The 27,331-nt window shown below is 42.9% G+C and overlaps 1 protein-coding gene across 2 annotated transcripts in view; it reads right to left on the bottom strand.

Moving 5' to 3' along the window:
* Positions 1 to 27,331, bottom strand: part of EVA1A (eva-1 homolog A, regulator of programmed cell death) — a 208,396-nt gene that overhangs the window by 138,150 nt on the left and 42,915 nt on the right. For both annotated transcript variants that reach the window (XM_008641815.2, XM_017745068.1), the window contains exons 2-3: positions 10,297 to 10,511; positions 27 to 150 (exon numbers count right to left, since the gene is read on the bottom strand). In XM_008641815.2, the coding sequence (XP_008640037.1) occupies positions 27 to 150; positions 10,297 to 10,511 (339 nt within the window). The remainder of the gene's footprint in view (positions 1 to 26; positions 151 to 10,296; positions 10,512 to 27,331) is intronic.

Raw genomic sequence — 27,331 nt, 5'->3', positions numbered from 1 at the left:
AACAGACTGGATAGAGAAACACTTACTTGGCCTACACTTGTACCACACAAGGAGGTACTTGCCAGTCCCGGGGCACGGATCCATCCCAAACAGCCGGCTGTTGACGAGGAACTGGCAGCTCCGCCTGTCTTGGCACTCATCCAGCATCTTCTGCAGCCGGGAATGCACACAAGAAACAGAGAAACAAAAGCACATCAGTGTCCCCACTAAAGGGAACGTCAAACAGAGACAAACTGGAGAAAGGTGAGGCCATCCTTGCCTCCACAACCAGCCCTGGCACAAGGCAGGTGATGGTTCTCAACACAGTGAGTACCACAGGAGCCATGGACTCAGTGCTCCTTGCACTGTTTTAAGGAGCAGGTTTTCATCCCCTTGCATGGGTGCAAAAGGGAGGACTTGCACTGGGATGGTCACAGAGATTTTGAAACATTTGCATGCCTTTTAATCATAATATAAGACAGTACAGTCCCAGGAAAAGCAGCTTTGAGGATATGGATCCACCTTGATAGTTAAAAGTAAAGACTCAAACTCTATCACCACCAATCTGCTTTAGATTTCTCTGGAAATGCACAATTTCAAGAGAGCTCTTGTCTCAGTCATATAAAAGCTGGTACAAATATATATGTATATAAATTGCTGGTATTCCAAAAATTAGTAGTTGTGGTGGAAACACTGTTATACAGCCAACTTAGTCATTTTTTAATAGGGTTCTTTCCTCTTCCCCCATGATTATCACATTCTTTTAGCTAAACTCAGGAAGGGGCTGTGAGTCAGAGGGTTCTGTCACCACTGGCATTTTGGGTCCTACCCCCTTGTCTGCTTTTCCTCTAGCACTTGCTCCCCACTCTCTCATTCATAACACTCACAAAAACTCCATCTCAGAATCCACAGGGGCAAGGCATTCTGTCTCCTGCTAGAAAATAGCTTCATTAAGGAAGATTAATGGTTTCTTTTAACCCTATGATCCTCTAAAGCAGTGGTGTGGGGGAGAATATTATTGAGTGGGGCAGTAATTAAGTTTTAAATTCAGCTGGATGGCTTCGGTGGTATTTATGTACTCCTGGAGAGCCCCTAAAGTGCTAAAATTACCATAATGTTTGCCTGACACACATGAACCTGTCAGAGCATTTTGAGACCTCAGAGCGAGGTAATCCACCAGCCTCATTAAGTCCCTGTGATACAGAGCGGTGAATTCCAGCCCCAAAACAATTAATTTTCACTTGCAAGGAGGCACTGGAAAATCCTTCCTCAGAAATTCCCCATGACTCCCCTGGTCTCTTTTGTCTTCTCTCTGTTCATTTTTCTTACACCCACCTCGATATTTAGGCTTTCCCACAATCTTCTCCCTGTGCCATTAACATAAAGGCTGCTCCTGCTCTACCATGAGCGACCCAAACCAATTTTCTCTCTTCTTCAGTGACTACTTTCTATTTTTGAGTTCTCCCTGAACATAATATATAGAATCTTTAGCATTATAACTCTGAATGTTATGGTCTGAACAACAGCTGTTCCAGTTTCAAGTGCAATTTGAAGCTGCCTCATTTGCGGTTGCTCATAACTTCCTAAAGCTTTCACTTTTTGGGCTGACACATGCAAAAATTCATGCCTGCCTCAAGTCTGACCTTTATTTTAAAGTTCAAACTAAAACAATCCAGGCCTTTTCTAGCGGGCAGAGAACATATGCTGTTGTTTTCCACTTACAAAGATAATAAAATGCAGGCATCTCGTTTAAAAATACAGGGTTTAGGATGGAAAGGCTGAAAGGTGAACACTGAAGGAGGTGCCCGGGAGCACTAGCCCCAGCTTGACCGTCACGTTAAAATGCAGAGAAAAAGCATACTCTTTCCTCTAGGCTCATAAGGGTTGGCTGCTCACTCAGCATGTGAAATTTAATTTAATGCAGAATCCAGTGAGTTGCAAAGGAATTTAAGTGAGGATCCAGCGCAGATATCTCTTTTCATCTCAAAAAGCAAAGAACAACTAGAAACAGCTCTGGAGGGCTACACATATGGAGAGAAATTCTCTCCAAATCATTGTGCACCTGAAAGGATTGACTGGCACTAGACAGCCATGGCTGTGCTTACACACAACTAGAGCTAAGAATATGGAGCAAAGGGAAAGAAGAAGAGCCCCAAATGTTTCCTTTCCCTCTAGAGAAGCTTTCTTCCCTCAAAGGCAGTACACTTGGGGTTTTTATCTACAAACCTGTTCACAGCAGACAGGTGAGCATTTCAAGAGCCTTCAGCGCTGTGTAATGGATGCTATTAGAACTGGTTGGAAAACCTGCCTGGGTTTCAGCAGAGACCAAGACAGGCCAACAAGAAAACAACTTTGAAAACCTCAGCTGAGATACCTGGACAGCACTTGCTCATCTGTCCTTAGGCTCAGCACCAGGAGCAAAGGCAACAGCTCACTGACCTCAGGAACCATGGACAAGGGCAGCCTTCAGGTATTGCCACTTTGTCTTGGCCCTTCTCTAACGTTTGGCAGCTCTTACTTTTTCCTTGTATTCTACGTAAGTGAAACCTCCTGAGTTTACTTCCTGTGGTATGCAAAGGGTGGAAAAGGGCAGCAAAGAACAAAGCCCTAGGGAGAAATTAGTAACTAAATTAAGGAGCAAAAGTCATCTATGTCATTGTGAGACCACGGAAAAAAAGTGAAGTGTTCTTGGGGTTCAGTGTGCCTTTTACTAATTTGTTGTAGTGTTTAGCTACAGTTCCAATTTAATTTGACAATAGCCATGTCTCTGAGAAGTTTCATAGAGGGAAATCAATATTTCCTTTTCATTCCCATAACTGTATTTTACCTCCCCCAAAGGGCAATATTCTTCCTGAAAATATAAAAAAAACTTTAAAATTTCTGATTTCCTGTGCACTGTTTGAGTAAAGTCTTATGCATAATGAAATATATCCATAAAGAGTAAAATAAAAAAAAATATGTTCAATCCTCAGTGAAATACATCAAGAAAAATGCAAAGAAAATTAGCAGTAGTTGACTCTGCATTTTCTTGATTAAAAACAAAAATAAAAATAAAGTTGTTACACTGGTCTTAATGTTAACTTAAAAACTTGCACATATAATTTTTACCTATCCTTGCATGCACAGAAATCTTCTTTCCTGTTGCTTTCACCAGTATGTGCTATGTACCATCATCTTTTTAAACACTGTGCAGAACATGTGTGACCAGATGATCCCCAAAGGTACAGTTCCCTGCAGGTCCAGGGGTTCTGGTATTTACCAGAAGCCAAGAACTTGGCTTTCTGGCCTTACTCTCAAAAATCATATGTCAAGGCAGTCTCAGAGCTCTGGCAAATGTCAGATGTTGTTTCTGAAGTATTTACAGATGATCAGCTATGCTGACACCAGGAAGGCTGGGAGCTCACTTGGTAGTGAGGGAATGTCTTGAGCTCACATGGTTTTTGCTCAATGGATGGAAAAATGTAGGCAATTCATTCTTTTCCTTGTTGTTCTGGTAGTCACTGTCAGCTGTAAAAGTGGGAAAACACAAAACCAAACAGAAAGAGACCCACAAGCAATCCGAACTTGCACAGGAATAGCAGTAGGCCCCCACAACCCTCCCTAGCTGGAATGTAAAATCAGCTCCTTATGTCTCCGAGTCTGGTAGGCCCCCGACTAAAGCCAAAAAAAGTCACCTCGGATTAGATTATATTATAAAAATCACTCCAACTGAGGAAGGTGGAGGAGGAATTCAGGAATTCCTGTGTGGCGTGAAAGGGGAGGGAAGAACATTAATTGCACTGTGCCATTTTATAATTGCATTACAGTGGTAAATCAGGCCTGAGGGCTGACAGCCAGTGCTCAGGAGGGAAGTTGCGGCTGTTTAAACCCATTCCAGTCCCTGGTTCATGACTGAGCTAAGAAGCTGCAAGATTTAGAGGAGATAAGAGAGCAAGAAATGTGAATTCAAGTAAAACAAACACTAATCTAACACCTGTGATTTATGCCCTGGATTAATCTCCCTGCGGTGACGTGGGTCTTAAAGCAAGGGCAGCCTCAAGCTCAAAATCATGTCTTTCTAGTGGCCACTGCAGATGAAACACATTTCTCGTGCTCATTTTGTTGTGCTCATTAGCTAAGTAATTGCTTGTGCTCATTAGATAACAACCTCTTAAATGTGGAGCTGGATGTGAGCTCTTGCAAGGAGGCCATCCCCAGCCATTCCCAAGGGTGCACTCGTTTTTAGCCTGTCTCTTCAAATCACTCTTCAAGAAGTGCTTCCCCTGCACGAGTAAAACAAACCACAACTGAGCTTAACACCCAAGGCAACTAAACTTACCTCAGTTCTTGGTCCCTCGGAGCAATTCATTGATTCACGCTTAGGGTGAAACTTTGGACCCATAGAAGCCAATGGTGAAACTCAACAGGAATGAAGACTTTGCCACGGGGCTGCTCCCTGTACAGCCTCCATCTTCAAAGGAGCATAAGGATGACTGCAGGGCATGTCAGTCATGCATGAAATTACAGAGAGGAGCCCAACTAAATTGCCCAAATTGTGTGTTGCTGGGGAGAGTAACTCACAGAGCAAGCTGCATGAGTGTTTAAGAGCTGTGTGCAGTCAAATGAAGATGGGCAGAGATTTGTACTAAGAACTTTATGCAAGAAGATACCAGTAATTTTATGCATTTTTAGGTCAAATTCAATCCATGCATGGCCATTATGGCAGAGTTACACCAACACTTACATTGGTGCACCTTCAGAGTTTTTGCAATGGGAAGACCTAAGTACAACAAACAAGGCAGAAGGAACTCTCACTACAGCACAGTGCATTCATAATGCCTTCATGTCACATTTCATTTGAATTTTGATACTCTTTTATGTACCCTTGAACACTGGTAATACTTTAAAACACTCTATAAACTTAGTGCTTTCAAGATGAAAACTTATTTACAGGTCCAGTTTCTGAAGACTGAACATTCATCTCTATTCATTCATGCAAATTACTGAAGTCCATGGAGCAAGAAGATTTTCCAAGAATCAGCAACAGGGAAGCACAGACTACATGAGGAAGTGAAATCCATGCTGATGAGGTGCAGGTTACCTGCCTATGGCTTCATCAGGCCACCTTCCCAGCCTGCTCCTCTAGAAACTTGTTCAGCTTTGCCCAAATTACTGCATTCCACCCGTGAATCACTTGAAGAAGAATCAAAGGCCCTGAATCCTGATCTATAGCAGGTTTTAGTGCTCTACTAGCTATGTCCTATTGCTCTCCCTTGGACCTTGCAGTGCTCACAGCAGAGTCAGCAGAAGAGAACTATGCCCATACATTTGGTGATTCACATAAACATGCCAGACTGTGAAATAGCTGAAAACTGGGCATGCATTCCCTGTCACCAGCTCTGCTATGGGAGGAGTAAATGCCAGCAGGACAGTAGAGCAGACAGCACTGGGCTGGGATGTCAAAACACCAGCAGGATTCAACAGTGCTCCTCTGGCAGGGTCTTGAAAGAGCCCAGAAACCGAGATTCACAAAGAGCAGGAACATGTTCACCGAATAGAAGGACCCAATAAAAGCTGCAGTACAAATATCACCTAATTAACATTACCTACATTTCCTAACAGTAGGAAACTTAATCTGTATGCAAGGTCAACTTCAAAGGGAGAGGAGGTCTAAACTGAAGAAATGCAAAAGGGTGCATAAACAAAAGTCATAGGATTAAAGAAAGGGAAAGCTTAAAACGCAAAGTGGAAAAAAATCCCTGAGAGCAAACTATTACACTGTCAAGCACGGTCTTAGTGGCAATGATGGAAGCCCCATGACTTGGAAAGTTTAAATTTAGAGTAAACAAAGCATTAGGAGGTTTACACCCCGGGGAGCAGTCCTGCCTCATCAGGGAGACAGGCTGCACTGGCCACCTCTGCCTCCAGTGCCTCTTCTCCTGCAGGACATAATCACTCTGCTCTGATGAGCTATTTCAGTCAAAGCAAAGATTTCAAAGACACAGCAATTTAGAGATTGTCTATGACCTCTGCATCCAGCAGTTCTACAGCAAATAATTAGCTGGGGGAACCACTTGCCAGAGAGTTCTATTTCAGGCAAGATTCATGAATGAAACTGCACCGGTCCTGTGATTTATAACAGCAACTTTGGCAGTGCAGTAACCTCTTCTGGACCCTGAGCTCACTGTTCCCCATCCTCTGCAAAGTAATTAATATGGTCTGAAAAAGAGTTTCCCAAACTGCTCTTTAATTCACTGAATTTTTGAGACTGAAACTTTCCTTCTTCAAACTGCCTAGAAACCGTGGAGGTCTAATATGCAATATAACAGTGGGTTCTCCTCCCAGTGGTACTGATGACCATTATTCTTCCTTTCTAGCAATTTCTTCCTTCTTTCCCCCTGACCATCATCATTCTATAGATGTTAAGAGTCATGAGAAAGGGCCCTTTCTCATGTTGAGGCCGCTTAGGTGTGTGACATCAGTGGGACCATGCAATATCCACTGACTAGGCATGTCAGGAGCCATTGTCCTTGGCCTGCCAAGAAAGCTGGAGCAGTTGGGAATGTTTCCTTCTACTTGGTATTTTACTTTTAATCCAGAATAATTGGGGAAAACAAATCCACTTTGGAAAGAGCAACACCAATCCTCTTTTTTTGTGATCAACAGCTGGCCTGTGCTTTGAGAGCCATTTCTGGAAAGTTCATCTCATCTTTCTATCAGCGAAGAGTCAGCTCACTTTTACTTCTTTTTTTTGGTTTCACAGAAATCTTCCTGGTGGGTGAAAATAAAAAAAGGGGAGGAAGGGTTCAGGGAATTCTGTGGTCAGCATGCAAGGAATCTGCTCCCTTTTGTAGGGCAGCTGGAGTGACAGCAGGAAATGGTGGCAGCAAAGGTGTCCTGTCTCTTGCCCAAAGGACAAAAGGAAATACCACATCAGCAGCACTGGTGATTCTTGTCACCAACGACTGGTTGTCCTGGAGAGTGTTGAAAGAGACCCAGGGCACAGGCCATGCTCACAGGCCCTCCCCAGATTAGCTAATCTTTTTAAAGAGAGTCAGGATTCAGCTCCGGAGCACCTTCTAAGCACAGCTCCTCTTGGGGAAACGAGTCACACTCACACGGTCAAACGTTGCCCTTGAAAGAGCATTTATCTGCTAATTTCAGTACCTGTGCATATTAAGAGAGAAGTTAGACCACAATGTTGTTGATAAATTTCAGGGGGCAGAAGCACAACAAATTAAGTGGCTCTCCAGGGCTTTCTGTTTTCCTTACAAATAAGCTGTGGTTTTATTTTCTGCCAATTTATCAAAATGAGAAAATTGCAGGTAATCAGCTGTAAAGTGTAATATAGTTTTGTGGTAATAAGCAATAATTTTAGCCGACCATTAGACATTCTTCCATATAGGCCTCGAGTGATTAATTGCTGAAAACAAGTGGCATCAGAAATACTGATCCAGAATTCATCCTTCCAGTACATAAGGGGGGCTTACAAGGGGCTTACAAGAAGGGTGTTCAGTCATACAAGAGGGAAAGGCCTTGAGGTGAAGAATGGCAACTTTAGATTACATATCAGGAAGAAGTTCTTTACTCAGAGAGTGGTGAGGCACTGGAACAGACTGCCCAGTTCTGGCTGTCGCATCCCTGGAAGTGTTCAAGGCCGGGTTGGAATGGGCTTTGGGCAACCTAGCCTAGTGGAAGGTGTCCCTGCCCATGGCAGGGGATGGGAACAAGATGATCTTTAAGGTCCCTTGTAACCCAGACCATTCTATGAATCTGTAATGATTCTGTGAATGTCCAAATTCTTTATGCATTTGGAAAGCTCCCACTGAATCTGACATTACAGTGCTAGAATAACAGAAATGTGTAGTCTGGGGTCACTGGGTCACTGCCTTAATGTCTTGGACATGCTCTCCCAGGTGGTCTGTGTTTCATTCCGTGCAAAAACAAGTGACTAAAGCAAGGAATCCTGGCAGCCAATCTCATAAAGCTGAATTAGTAGAGGTTGTCTCAGTGCAATCAACTCTTTCTTTTCCCTTTTTAACACAGAAACAATGTCTGAACTGGACATTTACAGTGGAGAGAGATTCTAAATGGGAGTTTACACTCATAGCTAGTGTTTGCAGGGAACAGAGTTAATAAATACCCCTTATACTCCCTCCAGGCCACTCTCCAGAGAAGCAGCAAATTTATACAGTCATGGGTTTGATTAGACACAGTGATTTTATATACTTTGTTTTGAAGGGTTTGCTTTGGTTGTTTTTTTCAATTACTGACAACCAGAATACACACACAATTGGTCCTGCCTGTAGCAGACAAATATGTGAGTTGTAAAACCACAAAAATACATGCCATTTCCTTGTCTACAGCTTTCCAATTTTCCTACATACATGCATTTCCTACCAGCAAGCTGCAGGCAGCTTGCCATTCCACTTGTGGAGTTCCTGGCTTACCCTTCAGAGAGGCCTCACCCCCTCCAGGACTGAGAAAGAAGATGAGATTCATCTCTGGCATTCAGACTCGTCCTACCCTGGGCAAGCACAACACATTAAAGGATCAAACCCACATTTGTGGGCACCAAAGAGGCTGTGAGTCTCCTCTAAAAGGACTCAGGAGCTTGCCAAAGGTGTCCCAAGAAATTTGTGGCAGAAGAGAGAATGTCAGCTACTTCCCCAGCACATCTGCATCCCCGAAAATGGGTTAATAATAGTGTTTTGGTCTCAGTCATGTAACAAATGTACTGCACAAGGGATCTACTGCAGGACTACCTACAGGGAGCACAACTCTCGCTCTGATGAACAGGGATTGGGAATTACAAGCAGCCTAGAGTACTGAAGGCAAAGCTAATGGGGAGCAGCTCTGAGGACATAAAGAGCTAAGAGAGGCAGGTAAGGATTTCATTTCAATCCCTCTTACACATAAAACCATGAAATGGAAAGCCTAGGGTAATATCTTCCCTCTTCTCAAGTTCTTCCAGATGCCTTAAGTGGGCTGCTCGCCCACAAGGGTTGAGGCAATGCTCATAGCTATCAATCACCTTGGTGAATGAAATGTTGCAAGTAAATTTTTCAGTAAATCAATAAAAGAAAGGAAGTCTAGACTCTGCCAAAGCTTTTTCTCCATGTTCTCCCTAAACAACATAGCTGCCTCTTGTCTGTTGCATTATGAATTTTTGTTATCGGATCTGGGAAAACCTTCCACTGATAAGAACCACGTCCCCCCATACTACAGCTCAGTCCTTTGCTGTGCAGTGGAAGTGTCTTGAGGGCAACTTCAGATCTGTCAGCTTAAGGGTTACACTACAGCCAAACACCAACCTTGTGCAAATTCTTGAGAACTTACCACTGACATTTGGAAGCCAAAGCACTCATATCAACTTTTTAAAAAATGCTGTAAATGTCTCTTAAAAACCCTGGATGCAAGAGCAAAAAGTGATGTGAAAAGTATGGCCTTTAGCCAAATTGTAAAAGAAATTACTCACTAGCCCTGTAGGTTCATTAATCTAGTCTGCTATAAATTTTTATTAAGAGTTATCATTGATTCTTAGCCATAAACTCTGCCTGAAAGTGGATGCCTGAAAGATTTGCCCAAAAGTTTTCACAGTCCCAAATCTGGCAGTCGGAAAAACTTGTGCTTACTTCAACACCCCGGAGCAGACCCTATTTATCTCAACAACATCAGCCAACTCATGTTTCTAATTTTAGTTGTTCCTACTGAGACCTGAGTAACACTGGCACCTTCCAAGTAATCCTTTGATTTCCTGACGTCACATGTACTCTTGGGAGGATACACAGAGACAACATTCCCTATACAAATGGTCAGAGCTGATTAACTACTGGGGGATGTTACAAGTTTAAGTGATGTATGACCACTTACAGTGGCTTAAGAGCCAAATGAGTCACAAGAAGTAAAGCCAAGGATTCTCTCTGGGTTTCAAGTTACCAAAGTAAAAGCCTCTTGAAATAGGATCTAAAGCAAAAAGAATGCTACAACCATCTCTGAATGTGTTGAAAAAGCTAATCATTGGGAAAGAAAACTATAAAAATAATGCTCTTCAAACCCAGTCAAACATACTGTAGTCTTGAAGTGTAATTCTCCTTCAACCACATTCCTGAACTGTTACTGATTAGAGTTGCAGGAAAACTAAGACATTTACCAGCAAAATCTAATTCAATCCTGTCTAAACTACAAGGATGAATTATCCACTGAGCTGTGTGAGACATCAGAGCTCCCATACTGGGTAGCCCTGCTAAGACAGGTCTGTGCAGCACCAACACTGAGAGCTGCTGCCTGGCCAAGGAAAGGTGAAGCCCAAAATTAAGAAATGCATTTTAACAATACCTGAAGAGAGGTGCCAACTGAACAGGCAACATCTTCTTTAATTAAAGTTGCATAGGAGTGGGGATAGCGAGAAGGACACAGCTGATGACTTGGTACAATTCGGCCATAAAAAGAAGACTGGATGCTGATGGTGGTTCTGTGGGGACATCTCAGGGACACATATTCTCCATCACAGGCATGGTCAGTGTAATTCTTTAGTACCTGTGATATGTAACCTGCAAAAGCCATGACAAAAACCATCATTAGTGAAAAGTAGTTTATATTTAGGTGATTTACGGCAGTGCAGCCAACAAACACAAAATAACAGGCAATGAGGGATGCAGATTTTATTATTCGAATATCTCATAAAGGTGCAAAGGAGAGACACGATGACAGGGAGACTAGGGATGCTTGGTGATTTGATCTTCAGCCATGTTTCATATCCTTAGTGGAAGCACAATCTGGATGCTCCAAACTCTTAGTCGAATCACACAACTTATTTACATCAGCATATCTGTCAAGTTTACAGGAAATGCAGCTGAGCCAGACTCATCATTTAGACTGCATCTAAATGCCACATGCAATTTTTGGCCCCCCAATACAAGACAGATTTCAACAAACTGGAGTACAGAAAGCCACCAAGAAGGCTCAGAGCTAGAGCATTTTCCCTGTAAGGAGTGGCTTCTTCAGCCTGGAGAAGAGACATCTTTGGGGGAAAATAATAGCAGCCTGCCAGTATCCACTATGAGGTTATCAAAGAGATGGAGCCAGGCTCTTCACAGTGGTGCACAGTAGGAGAATGAGAAATAACAGGCACAATAAGAAATGAGAGTTTCAGACCAGGTATACAAGCAACTCCTTCAGAGAGCAGTCAAGCAGTGGAGCAGCTTGCCCAGAGAAGCTGTGCAGTCTACATTGTTGTAAGTTTTCAAGATATTACTGGATAAAGTCCTGAGCAACCTGGTCTGATATTCTAGAGCAGTAGGTTAGACTAGAGAACAGCAGTCCTTTCCAACCTCATTTTTCCTATAAACTAATGATCATGGGCAAAAAGGCCCAAATGCAGAGTGACTAAGGGGAAAGTTGGGGTTACAATTGGTTGTATGAGGTCCTATTCCATCCTGACACACCAGGCACATCTTTGGTCTCCTTTCACATTATACCATTTTAATTCTTCTGGCTGCACCTTCTGTTCTAGGCCTCTGACACTTCCTCAAAGCTTTGCTTTCTCTGTAATTCTGCAAAGTCACAATCTTTTTAGAAGGAAAACACTGTGCAGAACCAAATCTCTCCTTGTGTCTTAGAGGATTACGTTATCCGCTATAATGAAGTTGTTGACAAGAATAAAGCAGGGGGACAAAGTCTCATTAAAATTACACTGAGTCAGAAGGGCTGATTACAGTCGGGTTGCCATGGGAACTCCCAAACAATCCTGGCTTTGCCACACTCAAGGAAACCTCCCTGTTGCTGATACAGAGGCATCCATACAGGGAACACTACAGCATGTCCCACATCAGTGTCAGCCATGGTCCCACTCAACCCCACAGATCTCCTCTTTGCAATGGGTTTGAAAGTCCCCTTCCCACTACTGCCACCAACACAAGCAGCCACCCCACCATGCCTGTCCCTATCTTCCTCTTCCTCTGTGGAGGAAGACCAAGAGGACATGGTGGGATGGCTTCTGGTAGACTCTTTTCTTAAGAGATACAATAGAGAAAAAAGACAAAGCAATTAAAAGAAACAAGTAATCCCTGGACAAATTCCCAAAAGGGAACATAAAACTTATTTTTTAAAAATAATGACTATTCTCTTGGTGACCCATAATCACAGAATTACTTAGGTTGCTGGTTGCTAGCTCTGCAAGTCATCTAGTCCAGCCTTCTGTTCAAAGCAGAAGGCAAACTCCGTCCAGGTTTCCCAAGGCCTTGTCCAGTTCTGAACACCCCCAAGGCTGGAGCCTCCACAATCTCTCTGACCTTCCTGTCCCAAAGCTTAACAATTTCCATGGTGAAATTTTTTTTTTTTTTAATTCCATGCAATTGGAATCTCCCATATTATGACTTTCTTTTGTTCCCTCTGGTTCTTTCATTGGTACATTTTTGTACCCTCTGGTACATTTCAGAGAGAAGACTGGTTCCATTTTGTCTATAGCTTTAGGTACTCTAAAACAGTAATTAGACCCCACTTTCCTAATTTTTTACTTCTAGATGAACAGACCAGTTCCCTCAGTTTCCCATTATTCACCCCATATTCCAGCACCCTTCCCATGGCAGCCACATGCACTCTATCCAGATCTTCAACACCTTTGCTGCACTGAGGAGCCAGCTTGGCTCGCTGTTGTAACCCTCCATACCTGCAAGGTGCGCTGCTTCCTCACACTCACCATCCTGCCTTGCAAGACATGACAGTGCCTCCAGGGAAGCCCAGCTCTTGTGGTTTGAGAGAATTCACATGGATTGCTCATTTCAGTAGCAACTCTAGCTTTCCTTGTAGACACATCTGTAGGGTATATTTACTCCAAGTTAAGCACTCCCAGGGTTTTTTCTCTGTCCCTAAAGCCATATCCAGCAACTTCCTCCTAATCTCCAAAATTATATGACCTATATCCAGAGCTTTTACTGGGAATAGCTCTTCTTCCATACCAACACCAAAACCTAGCTCAGGAGTTCTGTGAAAGACCACCACTGTCAACAAATTTCAAGGTGTCTGAAACACTTACAATTACTGTTCTTAGAGAAAACCAACACACAGTAATTTAACTTCAGCATTCAAGCTGCCACTGTGGGGGCTGGATTCTCTGATTTCTCTAAATTTTAGCCTGTTGTTCTTACTCAACAGTTCTGTTGCTGTAGTGCCTCGAGGTGTGTGCCAAATAAATGTTTACTCAAATCAGCATATTAATTTGCACATCCCCAGGGCAGCATTTGCTCATAAGAAAAAAGCTGAGACACAGCCCCAGTTATCAGAATGAGGGACAGGGCTGCATCAGATCGGGAAAAAGCACTATTTAATTTAGTGTCTTTATCTCACTTGTTCAAGGAAGCACTCTGGGATAAAATGAACTGTTGGGGTGGACCTCCTTTCCCAGTCAGTAGAATACATGCCCTGGGGGATGCTGCACACCTAGTCCTGGAATTAGTTCAGCTCTCTCCCTCTAAAGTAAGGCAGTTATGCAGGATGGGCATCAGGACAAGCAAACTACAAACAGAATCAGAATACAACACAAAATATTGAAACACACTGTTACTCCAGTGCATTAGGACTTTTCCCCCAGGCCAACCTATTAAGGAGCCAGAGAAATACAACCGAAGTGCAGTCAAAACTCTACTGTCTCCTCTGAATATTCAATTGCTCTGTCAGAACAGCCATCCTACGGCATGCCTTTCGTATTGCCAATTCAGGATCAGGGAAGGTTTCAGCCCCTGCAATTAGTGCAGATCACTTGTTGAAACAGCTCCTTCCTCTCATCTTCCATCAGCAATCTCAAAATAACTTCGGTTTGCTCAAGCTCAAGATATTGAAGGGACTGAATGCTTTGATGGTGACTGACTCATAATAAAGAACAATGTCTGAAACATCGGGCACTGATCACTGTCAGAAAAAAGATACTGGATTAGGCACGGGCATGGTCAGGGAGGTGATGATGTTCTTCAAAGAGCAAAAGAAAGTGGCTGTAGAGAATTATTGGTTTGGTTTTTTTTTTTCCTCTTTAAGTGTGTCAGATTTGTACTATTTCATTGGCATTTCTTGTGAAAGTGTTGGCATTTCATTACCCATTGTTTCACGGTTCAGTAACCCAAAATCTGAATTGTTTTCAGGACCCTTGTTGAATTTTCGGTAAAAAGGCTCCAGGTGACCTTTTGTACCATTATATGTGGTACCAGGGAGAGAACTACTGTGATTCTCTTCACTGAATGAAATACTTAAACATGAAGCCAATGGCAGGTGTTTGAGGACTTTAATGGCACTTGTATACCAGGGTAAGACAGTGCTAGAGCAGGTGGTAATTTGAGCTTTTTTTAAAAAATATGTATTTCATTTGAAAACATGCTAAAAGCAACAAAGAAATCAAAAGCATTAAGCCCATCAAACCTTTTCTAAATGCTTCATGTTTTGAAAACCTGGGATAACAAAAACAATCTCAAAATGTTTTGGGTTTAGCACTTTTCTTTTTTTAAGGATTGTGTTGAGGACATGGAATCTTTGATAGTGGGCTTTCATACTCCCAAATTAAGTCAATGTACAGGACTCCAGAGTGAAATGTCTCCTTGATTTAAAAGACCAGTGTCACCACCAAAGCAGGGATTTACACTCTAGAGACAGAATAAACAACTAAAAGAAATGCATCACAAAAATGATAGACCATTTTTCCCTCAAAAAAGAAGGAAATGTTCCCTTCAAACACCACTTCCAATTTATTTTTCCACAGTGCAGGGTTTGCCTCCTATCAGTCATCAGCAATTATTCTACACTACTCACCAAACACAATGTTTAATGCTGACTGTAATTTTATCCGTCCCAGCAATGTCAGCTCCCAAGAATCCTTTAAACCATTACCTCTCCAGAAAACTGTTGATCAGTTCTCATCCAACAGTCAGTTCTAAATTTTAACACATATGGAGGAAAGCGAAACATAACAGCTTAGTACAGAATATCACCATTTTACAGGAATTGTAAATCTAAACATCCTCCTTTATTACGTTCATGGAGCTACAGCCCTTCCTTTTTGAAACCAAAGCAGCTGATGGAGCAGTTCACAAAAGCACAGATGGCACAAGAGCTTTCACTCCATCCAGAAGTAGGCTAATACAACCTCCAGTACATAAAGGGGCTTTACAACAAGGCCAGAGAGGGGCATTTCACAGGGACATGAAGTGATAGACAAGGCAGAATGGCTTTAAACTAGAAGAGTCTCCTCTTAGAAGGAAATTCTTTACTGTGAGGGTGATGAGGCCCTGGCACAGGTTGCCCAGAGAACCTGTGGATGTCCCATCCCTGGAAGTGTTCAGGGCCAGGCGGGATGGGGCTTGAAGCAACCTGGTCTAGTGGAAAGTGTCCCTGCCACGGCAGGGGTTTGGAACAAGATGATCTTTGAGGACCCTTCCAACCCATGTTATTCTATGATTCCATGAGTCTGTGAGTCTGCAACTGTTCTATGATAACCGTAGAGCACACAAACATTTATTCATATATCCCATTTGACTATGGCTGTCTAAAACCAGCAAGTTCTCTTCTCCTGCTTCCACAAAAACCAGTTCTAGTCTTTCTTGACGTGGCACATAGCAACGCACCAGCTTGCAGAACACAAATTTCATCTTTCACCAGGGAACATCTCTGTAGGAATGTGCTGGAAGAATAGAGACAGTCACAATCATAATAGAACTAACTCTTTTTACAGTTTGGATGTGATCCAAAACTTTTAATAAATTACAAGAAAATTCAAAGGATTCTAATGGTTAATGAACTACTACATATAATTAAAGCCAGAGGTTCATAAACATCTGCATTGAGCTATATCCAAGCTATTGTAATGTCTTCTTAAAATATCCCATTTTGAGCTCTTGTGGTTACAAATACAGGAGTGCATACACATCATAGAGAAAAATCAACCGCATGAAAAAAACTACTTTATACTTAGAAATAAGTTCTTTCCCATTATCTGAAACACATGGAGTCACTGCAATTAACTGCTAGTGAATTAAGTATTTCCTTGTTGCTGGTTGACACAGATTCTTTTGTTTTTAATCCTCTTATTTTCCAAATCCATAATGGTTTTTTCAGTATCTGCTGCCACTTTCTTCTAGTTTCCTCAGCTTCCTTGCAGATGTTTTAGAGACACTGAATTCAAAATAGAACTTTTTTCCAGGGGATACTTTAATTGGATACTTTTCTGGGGTTCAGACAACTGCTAAACCACACTGGTTTGCAGGCAGGCTGTGGACTGGAGAATTTCAGCTCGTTCTTTATGGGCAGAGCACTGCTACTCGTAACATCTCACAGAAACAGTGCTGAGCCAGTGGAGTCGAGTGACATGCCACGAGGATGGACCAACAGGGCTGAAATGTGACCCCAGGCAAGGCTTGAAGCCAGAGCAGGGAACTCAATGAATGCATTTCATACCAGGCATTACTGATAATCCTGTGGTTGTAGCAGTAAAAGCAGCTCTCTCAAATCACAGAGCAGCCCAGTACAGACAAGCAGGGTTTGTTTTGCTTTGTTACTAATGCTGGAGATTAAAACGTGCTATTACAATCCTTCTACAGAGAGATTTGCTTTCAGTTCAGCTACTCCCCAAACCTTTCAGCTTTCAGATACCATACAGCTCTGAACAAACCTGAACATCTTGTAAGCATATTTAGGAAAATATTTTTGTTTTAAGTCAACAGTTCCCTGCCCACTATTTGATCTTCTGTACCGCAGTTACAGCTCCAAACAGCATCCAGTGTTAACTCAGAAAAAAGGTTTTGAAACAAGAGTGAATTTAGAACTACAGCTGAGCGCCAGCATTTCAGGGCTAAACAAGGTAAGGTTTTGTAAATGCTGATCAGTATTTCATAGGTCTCCCGGGTTTGTGTAGGGATGAGAAAGTACTGGAAGTTAGATTGGTGAAGGTGACAGGAATAAAAACACCGTCATTTTCAACTCTGCAGGCTTGAATATTACACAGATACTACTGAGGATTATTGCTAATTATTCCCTTAAATTCCCTAACTGTAAACTCCAACAAATTTAATAAAACACTACAGCCTTTCCACAGACTGTTGGAATTACTCTGGAGAATTTAAAAAACAACTCCAACTGCAAGTATTTTGGGTCTAGGACTTTAAATAATTGCTCTGAAAATTCAATACAAAAAATCTTTTTTGATGTTTGAATATCATCTTAGATGATTTTCTTTGAATGTCCCATAAGTCCATAGTTTCTTGAGAGCTTACTGTTTTCTAAAACAAGGTTTAAAAGCCTTTAGAGATATGGAGAATTATTTTTTCTGATATTCCACATTTTGAAAAGACAAATTTACAGAGTTTAAAAAATAATCTTTTTTTTAATTCTTGAATCAGGGAATATTTATCCTGGAAGGGCCTCCTGCAGGTCACCCAGCCCAAACTGGAGTAGGGTCAGTATCAAAGTGAAATCAAGCTGCTCAGCACCTTGTTCAGCCCTGAGCAAGGGCTGCCAAAGACAGGGATTCTCCAGCCTCTGAGGTACCTCTGCCAGGGCTTCACCACCCTTGTCGTTAAACTTTTTTACAAATTTTTTTTTCAAATAAGTGCTCAGAATTTCCCCTGTCACAACTCAGGTTTCTTGCCTCCTGCCTTCTCAGTTTGCACCTCTGAGAGGAGCTGAGCTTTGGTTTGTACCTACACATTTTCAGGAAGAAGAAGGAAGAATCTGGGTTCTGTCTAGGTTTCTCTTCTCCACCATCCCTCCTATGCCATGTGCTTAAGGCTCAAACTATCCTCCTGGCCCTCCAGTGGACTCCCTCCAGTTTGTCAGTGTTTCTCCTGGAATTGTGTACCAGTATCATGACCTGTAATTCAAGGGGTTGACCATCCACTTCCTCTGCATTTCAGGAATTTTTTAAAAACTCTTGTTTCATTAGCTGCATGGTTGCAGGCAGCCACGATGTTGCAGCGCAGAAATCTGACACTACAGAGAATTTGGTTGGAAGGCGCTGCACCGGGACTTCACGAGCTTGCAACCCTCTCTCCAGCTACTTATTCCTGCTCCCTTATTCCAGATCTAAGACTCTCCCAATAATTTGTGTGCATGTGGTGTATGGAGGTGACAGCAACCAGAGCTGGAGCACAGGTCAGAGTGTCCATGGATATGTCCTGCCAGCCACTGGAGCAAGAGATGGCGTGCACAGTGTGTAGGTACATCTGTGACCACTACTATCAAGCTGGGCTGGCTGGAAAGTAGAATAAAAGCTTTGGGAGGCAGGTATGAAAGCAGCCACAAGACAAATACTGCAGAGACCAGAGAGGCTGTGAGTTGTCTACAAGAGGTCCAGGACAGCTATGGGAAGACCAGGAGTCAACAGAAAGGCCCCTCTGCATGCTCCCATCGGTGTGAGGTGACTAGGGATCACAGACCCGAGTGCCACATGGACTCTCTGGGGCCAGTTTCCAGAGGATCCACACTGAATGTAAGTGCATATTTCCTACTAACAGGCTTTCATCCTGCTCAGCTGGAGAGAGGAACAGGATGAGGCCACTGGTGCTCTGTTTGTGTGGAAGCCAAGCGTTTCTGCCTGTGATTGGAGTGCCCTGACCCACGCACGCTCTGTCAGGAGTAGCTGCTCAGCACCACAGCTGCCTGCACCTGGGGACACGGGGCTGTTGCTGCTCTGCCTCTATCAGGCTGCCAGATTTGGCAACTCCTAACCCTTCCCACTAAAAATTCCATATGTGTGTACATCTGTGCATGTATAAATACAAAAAATATATTTATATGTCAACACACGCACACACACGTGTGTTAAAAAAACAACCAAGCAGCTTTGCAGAATATTTTACCTAATTTAAGTTGCAGGAGACCCTGAACCCCCCTATAACTGGGGAGTTAATTTTTTGTAGTACTATATTTCTTAGAATGCTTTGTTAAAGTAGTGTCATAACTTTATAAATATTAATATATTATATAAGTAATATCATAGTGTTGCAGCATTATAAATATTAACGTCTTGCTTCAATTGAAAAGAGAATAACTTGCAGTAGGATGTATTATGTGTCAAATACATTAAGTATTCCACACAGCACAATCAGATTTATAAAATACATCTTACAGCATAACCAGGTTGTCTTGGGAAGCCTTATGGGGTTTGTTCAGTACTCAGAGAATGAGAGCTGTAATTTTGAGAGAGATTTAGAGTATACTTCCAACAGCCCCCAAAGGTTAATTCCACACACTGTGACAAGCTGGGCACTATTTCATTCCAGAGATGCAGCTGCAGTATGGCTTAAGGTCATCACTTTACAGCTGAGGGAACTGCACGGGTGGCACTTCCTGAGCAGCTTCAATTGGCTCTTTCTCCTTGACTCTCAACCAAGTCCTTTCCCAAATACACTCATGTCACACATAAATCACAGCACTGCTCACTCTGGCCTTGCCATTGCATTCTAAGCAGCAATAAAGAACTCACACCACCACAGCCATGTAGCTCTTCTAAATTAAGTTATAACAGATTTATTTTATTCAAACAACAACAGTTTTATCTAGGTGGTTTATATACAAGAGATTTTAACAGCAAAACTACAGTGATATAATTAGCGTGCCATAATTATACCCATGTAATTCTCCACAGTACATGCATAACTATCAATTCACCTTTCCTCATATATAAAAGTCTCACTAGTGTTCACTTGGACTTGCATTTTCACAATAAAGTCCTTTTGATCCCACCCCTTCAGGTGACAATTCTTATGGAAAATTCAACCTTGAAAATCAACATCATTACAAAATTAAAATGGAAATGGAAAGAGCCTAGCTAAGAAAAAAACAATCCCAAAGTTTGGTGTCTTCCTGCAGCCAGGCTTAAGAGCTCAAACAGGATCTGTCCCAAAACTCAGACTTTTCTACAAACATCTCTGGGCCTGAGGGCAGGAGACCTAATAGCTGTTCTGCACCTTCTGGTCCAGTCACTAAAATTTCTGAAATTTGTGTCATTTGGCACCTCTAAGTCCATCAAATCCCTTCTTGGGCCCTCGTCGGCTATATCAGAAGTCAATGCTGGCAAGCACAGTGCCTGACAGCAACCCCTGCTGCACCCTCATGCGCAATGAATGCACCAGGGGTTTTTTTCTCTAGTATTTAGAAAGCATGGGATTTACCATTTCACCACATACCAAAGAAAATTTGGTCCCAAATCTCCTCTGGGAATAGGAAGTGGTTGGCATTTGTCATGAAAGCAGATGATGTTTATCTCTGGTAAGGTCTGTGACAGCTCCTTCATGTCCTCACACAGTGTGACAGCAAGAGACAGAGCACCAACCTGGGAAGTTTGGGAAGGGTCCAATTTGACCAAAACCAAGGCTTTCACCATTGCAAACACAGAGAGAAAGGCTTGTTTTTGTACCAGTAACATGCAGCAAGGGAATTATAAATCAGCCATTCTCTGACTGTGAACTACAGCAGAAGATGTGACTAAAATCAGCCTGGCCTTTGCCCACAGCTTTACTGGGAGTGACAGGGAAGTATCCTGTTACCACCCAAATTAGAAGAAAGCTTTTGCACAGCATATCACACTGGGACAAAGAAAGTGGTTATTTGACCACACAAGTGACAGACAAGACTTTAGGCACACTGACCAATCCTTTAAGCAAATCAGGAACTCAGCCATGACAATCTGACAAGAGCTAAGAAACACCAACACTGAATAAACGGGTTTCTGCCCATTCAGAAGAAATTATTCTGACAAGACTATGAGTACAGGGCAATGGCAGATTTATTTAGACTGGGGCAAATGGCAGGAGCAAAGGCAAAAGTGCATAACCCCACAGGAGCTGCTGCTAAAGCCATCACGAGCAGATGTGAGTGCTTTGCACACAGTGCCAGGAGCCAGCTCTGGGGCTCTCAGAGTGATCATACATCCCTGAAAAACGTAGATTTCAACTGGCAGGTGAAAATGTTGCACAATTCTTGTGATCCCAGAGAGGAAATCTAAAATCCTGTTACTTTGCATGAAATAATACAGTGTGACTTACAGTGTGCAAATACCAACTTGGCAGGGAAGAGTTTTCCTACAGGAAAATTCTTCCAATCAGGTTTTAGTCTCCCCCACTGATTTTAAAAAGCAGTTCAACACTACAATGGTTATTTTTATTAGAACCATTTTTGCCTTGCAAAATAAAATTCAAGGCCTCTCTCATTTGGTGCTGTGCAATGATGTGTAGGGATAGGCAATCTCCATGCTCAAGGAGGTCAAATCACTCTGGATTGCTTTCCCACCTGGCAATTTTTCCAGTTAAGAAGCTGAAAATTTTGGAGGGTGTCCTGGGGTGATGTTACCAAGCTGCTTTATTCTTTAACCATCCACTCAATGCCCAAGGACATGGTGCCCTCAAGATGGACCCAGGGGCCGGAGCCACGGGCCGAGTGCGGGTCGGTTCAACGGCTCGGCCCGAGGGCTCGGGAGGGATGTGACAGGAGCACTGTGTTGATCTTTGGGTTTCTTTTGTGTTTCAGCTAGCTGGGAATAGGTTCTGTTGGTTTTTCTTGTTCTTTTTTCCCTTCCCTACCCCTTGCCTCACTGCCTCCCTTCCCTCCTCGCCAGTCCGGCGAGCCTGCGAGGTGGGTCCGGCTGGGCCGAGCCTGGGGGGCTGTTCCCTCTCCGGGAATTTGTTGTATTTTGAGGTTTGGTTTTTTTTTTTTTTTATCCTGTTCTACCCTGTTTTGTTTGGGTGTTAATAAACAGTTTGCTTTTTTTCCACTTTCACTTGCTGTGACCCACTTGTCTTATTGGTGGAGGAAAAGGGGAGGCCCTTTTCCCTTCGGAGGAGACACTCACTCCAGAGTATTTCCTCCTGAAGTTTTGTCTCCAAAACTGAGACAGAGGGTAATGACAAATCACAGCCTGCATTGGGAAGGGCAGCTACTGCTCACAGACATACAGCATGAGCTCTGCTGAGACACTGCAGAGAACCCACATTTGTGATTTCCCTCCAGACTGGAGACCTTGTGAGTAATTCTCCCAGAACTTCCCTCCCAAGACAATTCAAAAGTTAGTCAAAAGCTTGTTTCCAGCACCAGGATTTTCACATCTACTTTTTCCTTCTGCTTTACATTCCATATTTTATTTATTTATTCTTATTGAGGGTAGATTTGTCAAATTTAATGAAAGCAACAGGTCCGAAAAAAACTTGCATCCTTTTCCCCAGGACCTGCAGTAAGAACTATAATGCTGCCCTCTGCATGACCTTCGCCTGTGAAAGTATATTTCTCTTTTCTTTGGCCAGGCCTTGGCAGCTTTATGAACCCCAAGAGAGAAAAGAAAATGAGTAGAGACTGAGACAAGATAGAAAAGGCTAAACAGCAAAAAGATAAAGCAGAGTAAGGGAAAAAGAAGGAAATGAAAAAGGGAAAACAAAAGGAGACACAGGTTAGAGTAGACATATAAAAAAAAAAAAATCTCTTTATCATTTTTCAATTAGAAGTGCAGTCCCAGGAGCTTATCCTGACAGCAAGAATCAGCTGGAAGGATTCTGGAGACTAGGTCACTTTAAACTGGAGGAACAGAGAGAAGCCTTAAAATAGTAAAAAGGAGAAAAGACAAAGATTTTGAGCAAGACTATCCATTTGTAAGTGACCTGTCTTTATGTCGTCATGTGATCAAGCTCCAAGTCACACCTGCTTGCAAACAGGAAAAAAAAATTATCCAGGAAAAAATGGGAGCTCAGAGAGGCTGTAAAAAGGAGAGGGGGGGCGATGTCAATTAAAAAGCAGGTTTGCATAAGTCTTTCCTAATTTCTGATGTGCTCTATCTCTGATGGTCTGGCTACAAACCACAGGTATTGCCTTAATAGAACATGCAGTGTGTTGCATCTCCCACAACCAGGCAAAACTGCTGGATCAGCATCTGCTGTTTAAGCCATTGACTTATCCTAGAGGGAATTTATTATTCATCAGAAACTAGACAACTTTAAGCCATGATAAACGTTGTCAGGATAGCAGGAACAATGATTTCACAGGTAAATTTCTCTTTTATTGTTTGATATAAACAATACTAACAAGAGACAGGCATCTTGAGCATCACCAGTCCAAGCTGTAACACTGCCCAGCCAGCCTGAAGTCACCTAACCTCAATTTACCACATGTTCCTCCTGGAAAAGACAGGAAGTTAGCACTTGGGAGTAAAGGCAGGACTGTCTCTGTACCTTGAACTGAAGATCAAGTATTAATGCAGGGGTTTCCTTTCTACCTGCCAAACAAGCTATACCTTCCTGGTGCTCAACTGGAAAGCTTTGAGCAACCTGGTCTAGTGGAATGTGTCTGTGCTCATGGCAGGGGGTTGGAACTAGATGGTCTTTAAGATTCCTTTCAAGCCAAACCACTCTCTGATTCTGTGATCTGAGAATGGTCACCTCTGGCTGGAAGCCACAGGGCCAGATGGAGTTCCCAGAACACTTCATCTGGTATCAGTTTCACCTGCACTTCAGTTTTCCAAATATCAGCCAAAGATGATTCCACATCTAAATCCATGGGAAGACCAGGAAAAAAAAATAAGGGCCTGAGAATGTGAAGTAGCAGGGGTCACAGAAAGCCTGGGCATGAAGAGATATAAATGCAGACTGATTTTTTATTCAGGACCACTCAGTAGCACTTCAGGATGTGACAAAGGGGATGAAAGGATACACAAAGAGAGGGAACTGCTTAGTCTGGAATATAAGTTAATAATAATAGTAAAGACATCTGACTAACAGAGAAAAGGCAGAACAGCCCCATTCTACCACATCACCCAAATAAGCTCTATAAAGGCAATAAGAGAGAACACAAAAGGTATTTCTCCCCACCTCTCACTGAAGCCATTCCCCATATTTGCAACTTCTTTCAAGGACAGAAATAATATTTGGCTTCCTTGGCAACGAGGAACAAAGGGACAATAGGAAGCCGACAGTGGAATTTATGAAGCCGAGTACTGCACTCACCCCTTGTATGGGGACAGCAGTCAGGCAGGGCAGGAAGGCCCCAGCACAACAGCAGCTAGAAAAGCTGTTTGGCTAAAAGCTATTTGTGCTGCTTTGACACAGAGCAGTTGTTTTGACTAATAGGTTAGAGAAAGGGATTTCTTTAGCAGAGTAACACTTTGAAGGGCTCTTTGCCCCACAGCTGTAACAGCAGCTACATCCACAGTGCACGTTTTCCTCATACCTATTGTATTCCAGACCAAAACACACCACAGGCCCAAACAGCTTCAGGGGCAGCTGCTGGAAAAGTCAGTGAGAATTGTGCTCATATATGGACAGCATTACAGCTAAAGGCTGTGAGTAAACTTCAGGACCCGGGAGCATTTCCGAGTTGCACATCCTAGCTGTATCCCAACCCCATGCTGGATTCAGACACATCATCCCTCCCCAGAAAAGGTGATTTGTTTTTAATTTTTATTTTTTCTCTTCAGGCACCTGAGATTGAAGAATATCCCCATCCTACATTATCCTGGTTTGGATCAGGACAGGGAACTGGTCCCAGGTTTTCTGCTGTTGTAGCTAATGTTGTGTGTTTTGTTTCACTAAGGAACACCTCTGAAGCTGTGCATGGCATCTGCATATTTGCAGATAACACGGAACTGGAAGGAGCAGTTGATAGACCAGATGGTTGTTCCATCATTCAGTGGGAATCTTGACAGTCTGCAGAAATGAGCAAACAGGAATCTCATGAATTTTAACAACAGGAAAATGCCAAGTCTGCTCATAGGGAGGAGTATCCTTGTGTACCGTGTTGGGGCACTACAGGCTGAAAAGCAGCTTGGTAGAAAAGAACCAGGGTGCCCTGGCAGATGCCAAGGTGGCCATGAGGCAGCAATGGGCCCTCACAGCAAAGCCAGCCTTTGGCAGGAGCATCAGCAGCAGGACAGGAGAGGAGAGGAGAGGAGAGGAAAGCCTACCCCTCAGCACTGGTGAGACCCAGCTGGAGTGTTGTGTCCAGTTCTGGATTCCCCCATGCAAAAGAGACATGGACACTCTGGTGTGAGGTCATCAAAGGGCCACAAAGCTCAAGGGATGGAGCACCTGTTACATAAAGAGAGGCTGAGAAGCTGGGACTGATTGGAGTGGACAAGAAAAGGTTCAGGGGGATCTTGTCAATGTGTACAAATAACTGGTGGGACAGGCAGTGAAGAACTGTCATAGGTTAGCAAGCATAGTCCCGGAAGGGACGTCCTTCCTAAGGGGTGCTTACAGTTTCCTCTGGGAACTGATAGAACCTATCAGCTGGCCAGTTTGAATATGGACAATTCTCTAAGCCACTTAAAGTTGTGATCACCTCTGTGATCCACTCGGCTCTCCCCCCTCTCCACTGCGATAAGAAAAATTCAACATTCCAGCTGCAAAGCTGCAAGGCCGAGGTGAGATTAACCCTTTTTATTGCTGTGAAGAGCTGAAAACCTGAGGGAAGAGAGAGAGGAGATGCTTAAAGCTGAAATTCTGTTGTGAAGCTATGATATATCAGAGTATCCTGTTGTAATTTCATGAAGATATGGGGGGTGGAGTGTTCAACTCGTGAGCAGAAGCACCTGCGCTGAGATAGGCAGATGCTGACGCAGCTGTAATTTCATGAGAAGTTTGGACAGGGAGAGATGAACCAGATGAGGACTTTTGCTCCAAATGGGAAAGGAGAAAACCTCAGTCCGTAGAGATGAACCAGATGAGGACTTTTGCTCCAAATGGGAAAGGAGAAAACCTCAGTCCGTAGAGATGAACCAGATGAGGACTTTTGCTCCAAACGGGAAAGGAGAAAACCTCAGTCCCTAGAGATGAACCAGATGAGGACTTTTGCTCCAAATGGGAAAGGAGAAAACCTCAGTTCCTAGAGATGCTCCCAGAGATAGTCCTAACGATGAAGATGATGAAGACCCTTTGCTCCCAGGGAAGGAGAAGGGCCTCTGTTTTTGTTTCTGAACGGCTCAACCTTAAAATTGTACCCCAAAAAACTTCAAGAGTGGACCCTCGAAAGCAGTTGCGGGAAAAGCTGCAAGTCGGGGGAAAGGACTCACACGCAGGCAGAGAGACTCCTCTTCCTAAATGGACTGAACAATATTTGGAAGTGGGCGGCTGTCTCGTTGTGATAATGTTTTCATAGCATGAGCAAGAAGAGACTTCTCTTTCTAAATGGACTGAACAAGGTTATTATGGAAGTGGTAAACAGACTGAACATCTTAAGGGTTGTCTTTGAACATTGTCAGTGGGAGAAGGGAGGAAGGTGGGGGGAGGAGGAGAATTCTGAAGGTGGTATAATTTTTTTTTTCTTCTTTTAGGTCTGTTAATAAACTTCTTTATATTCTTTCAAGTTTGGTGCCTGTTTTGCATTTCTCCTAATTCTTATCTCACAGCAGATAAACAGTAATGAGTATTTTGGACCAAACCACTACACTAAATTGGTGTTTCCGCCCGGTTACAAACCGAACCCGCGACAAGAACACAGAGCCAGACTCCTCTTAATGGTATCCAGTGAATGAACAAAAGGCAATGGGAACAAAATAAAATAAAGAAAATTCCACTTAAACATGTATGTGTAACAGTGAGAGTGACCAAACTCTGAAGTGGGTTGCCCAGAGACATTGTGGAGTCTCCAACCTTCCAGATATTCAAAATCCAACTAGACAGAGCCCTGAACAACCTGCTGTAGGTGACTGTGCTCTAAGCAGATAGGCTGGACAAGATGTTCTTAGAGGTCTTTTTTAACTAAACGATTTTATGATTCTGTGATCTTCCAGCCTCAGTCATTCTGTGATATAATCCCCTCCCAGGATGCATTGACAAGCCCCAGTCTCCTTTAAAACAGCTTGAAAAACAGAAGCTTTATTCAAAGGAGCTCTGTTTGTCGTGACCCCAGGTGCACTTCAGCATCATCTCAGCTCTGCTCACACAGAGATGCTTATTAGTTATACATGAACTGTCCCGCAGCAGAGTTTGGGGAAGCAAGAAAAGACCCTCCCAGGTGCATCTCCTGCCCAAGCAGCATCACTGACCTTTATATACAGCGTTATCGTTCAAGCAAACTGCTCCTCCAGACAATGGAAATGGCATTTGGCAGCCTGACTGCTGAGTAAGTGCTGTAACAATATCACCTTTCAGGATTTTAGTCTTCACATCTATGTTTATTAATTAGATTTACTCTGATGCAAACAGGGATAGCGCTACAAGAACATAGTTTTAGATAATGAAATCTGAAAAATTTGTTGTACGGAATGACTTAGTGTCCAGATGTTTCACAACCTACAGCATTCCCTTGTAGCCTGCTTGACTACTTCTTCTGAAGTTCTGTCTCCAAATCTCAACAAATACCTGGATCATCACAAGCAATATCTCTACAGAAAGGAGAAAAATCAGGCAGGCATTCC

Source organism: Corvus brachyrhynchos, unplaced genomic scaffold, assembly GCF_000691975.1.
Source record: "Corvus brachyrhynchos isolate BGI_N302 unplaced genomic scaffold, ASM69197v1 scaffold116, whole genome shotgun sequence".
NCBI lineage: Eukaryota > Metazoa > Chordata > Aves > Passeriformes > Corvidae > Corvus > Corvus brachyrhynchos.
Note: the sequence above shows the minus strand (reverse complement) of the source record. Positions and strands in the feature narration are given on the sequence as shown.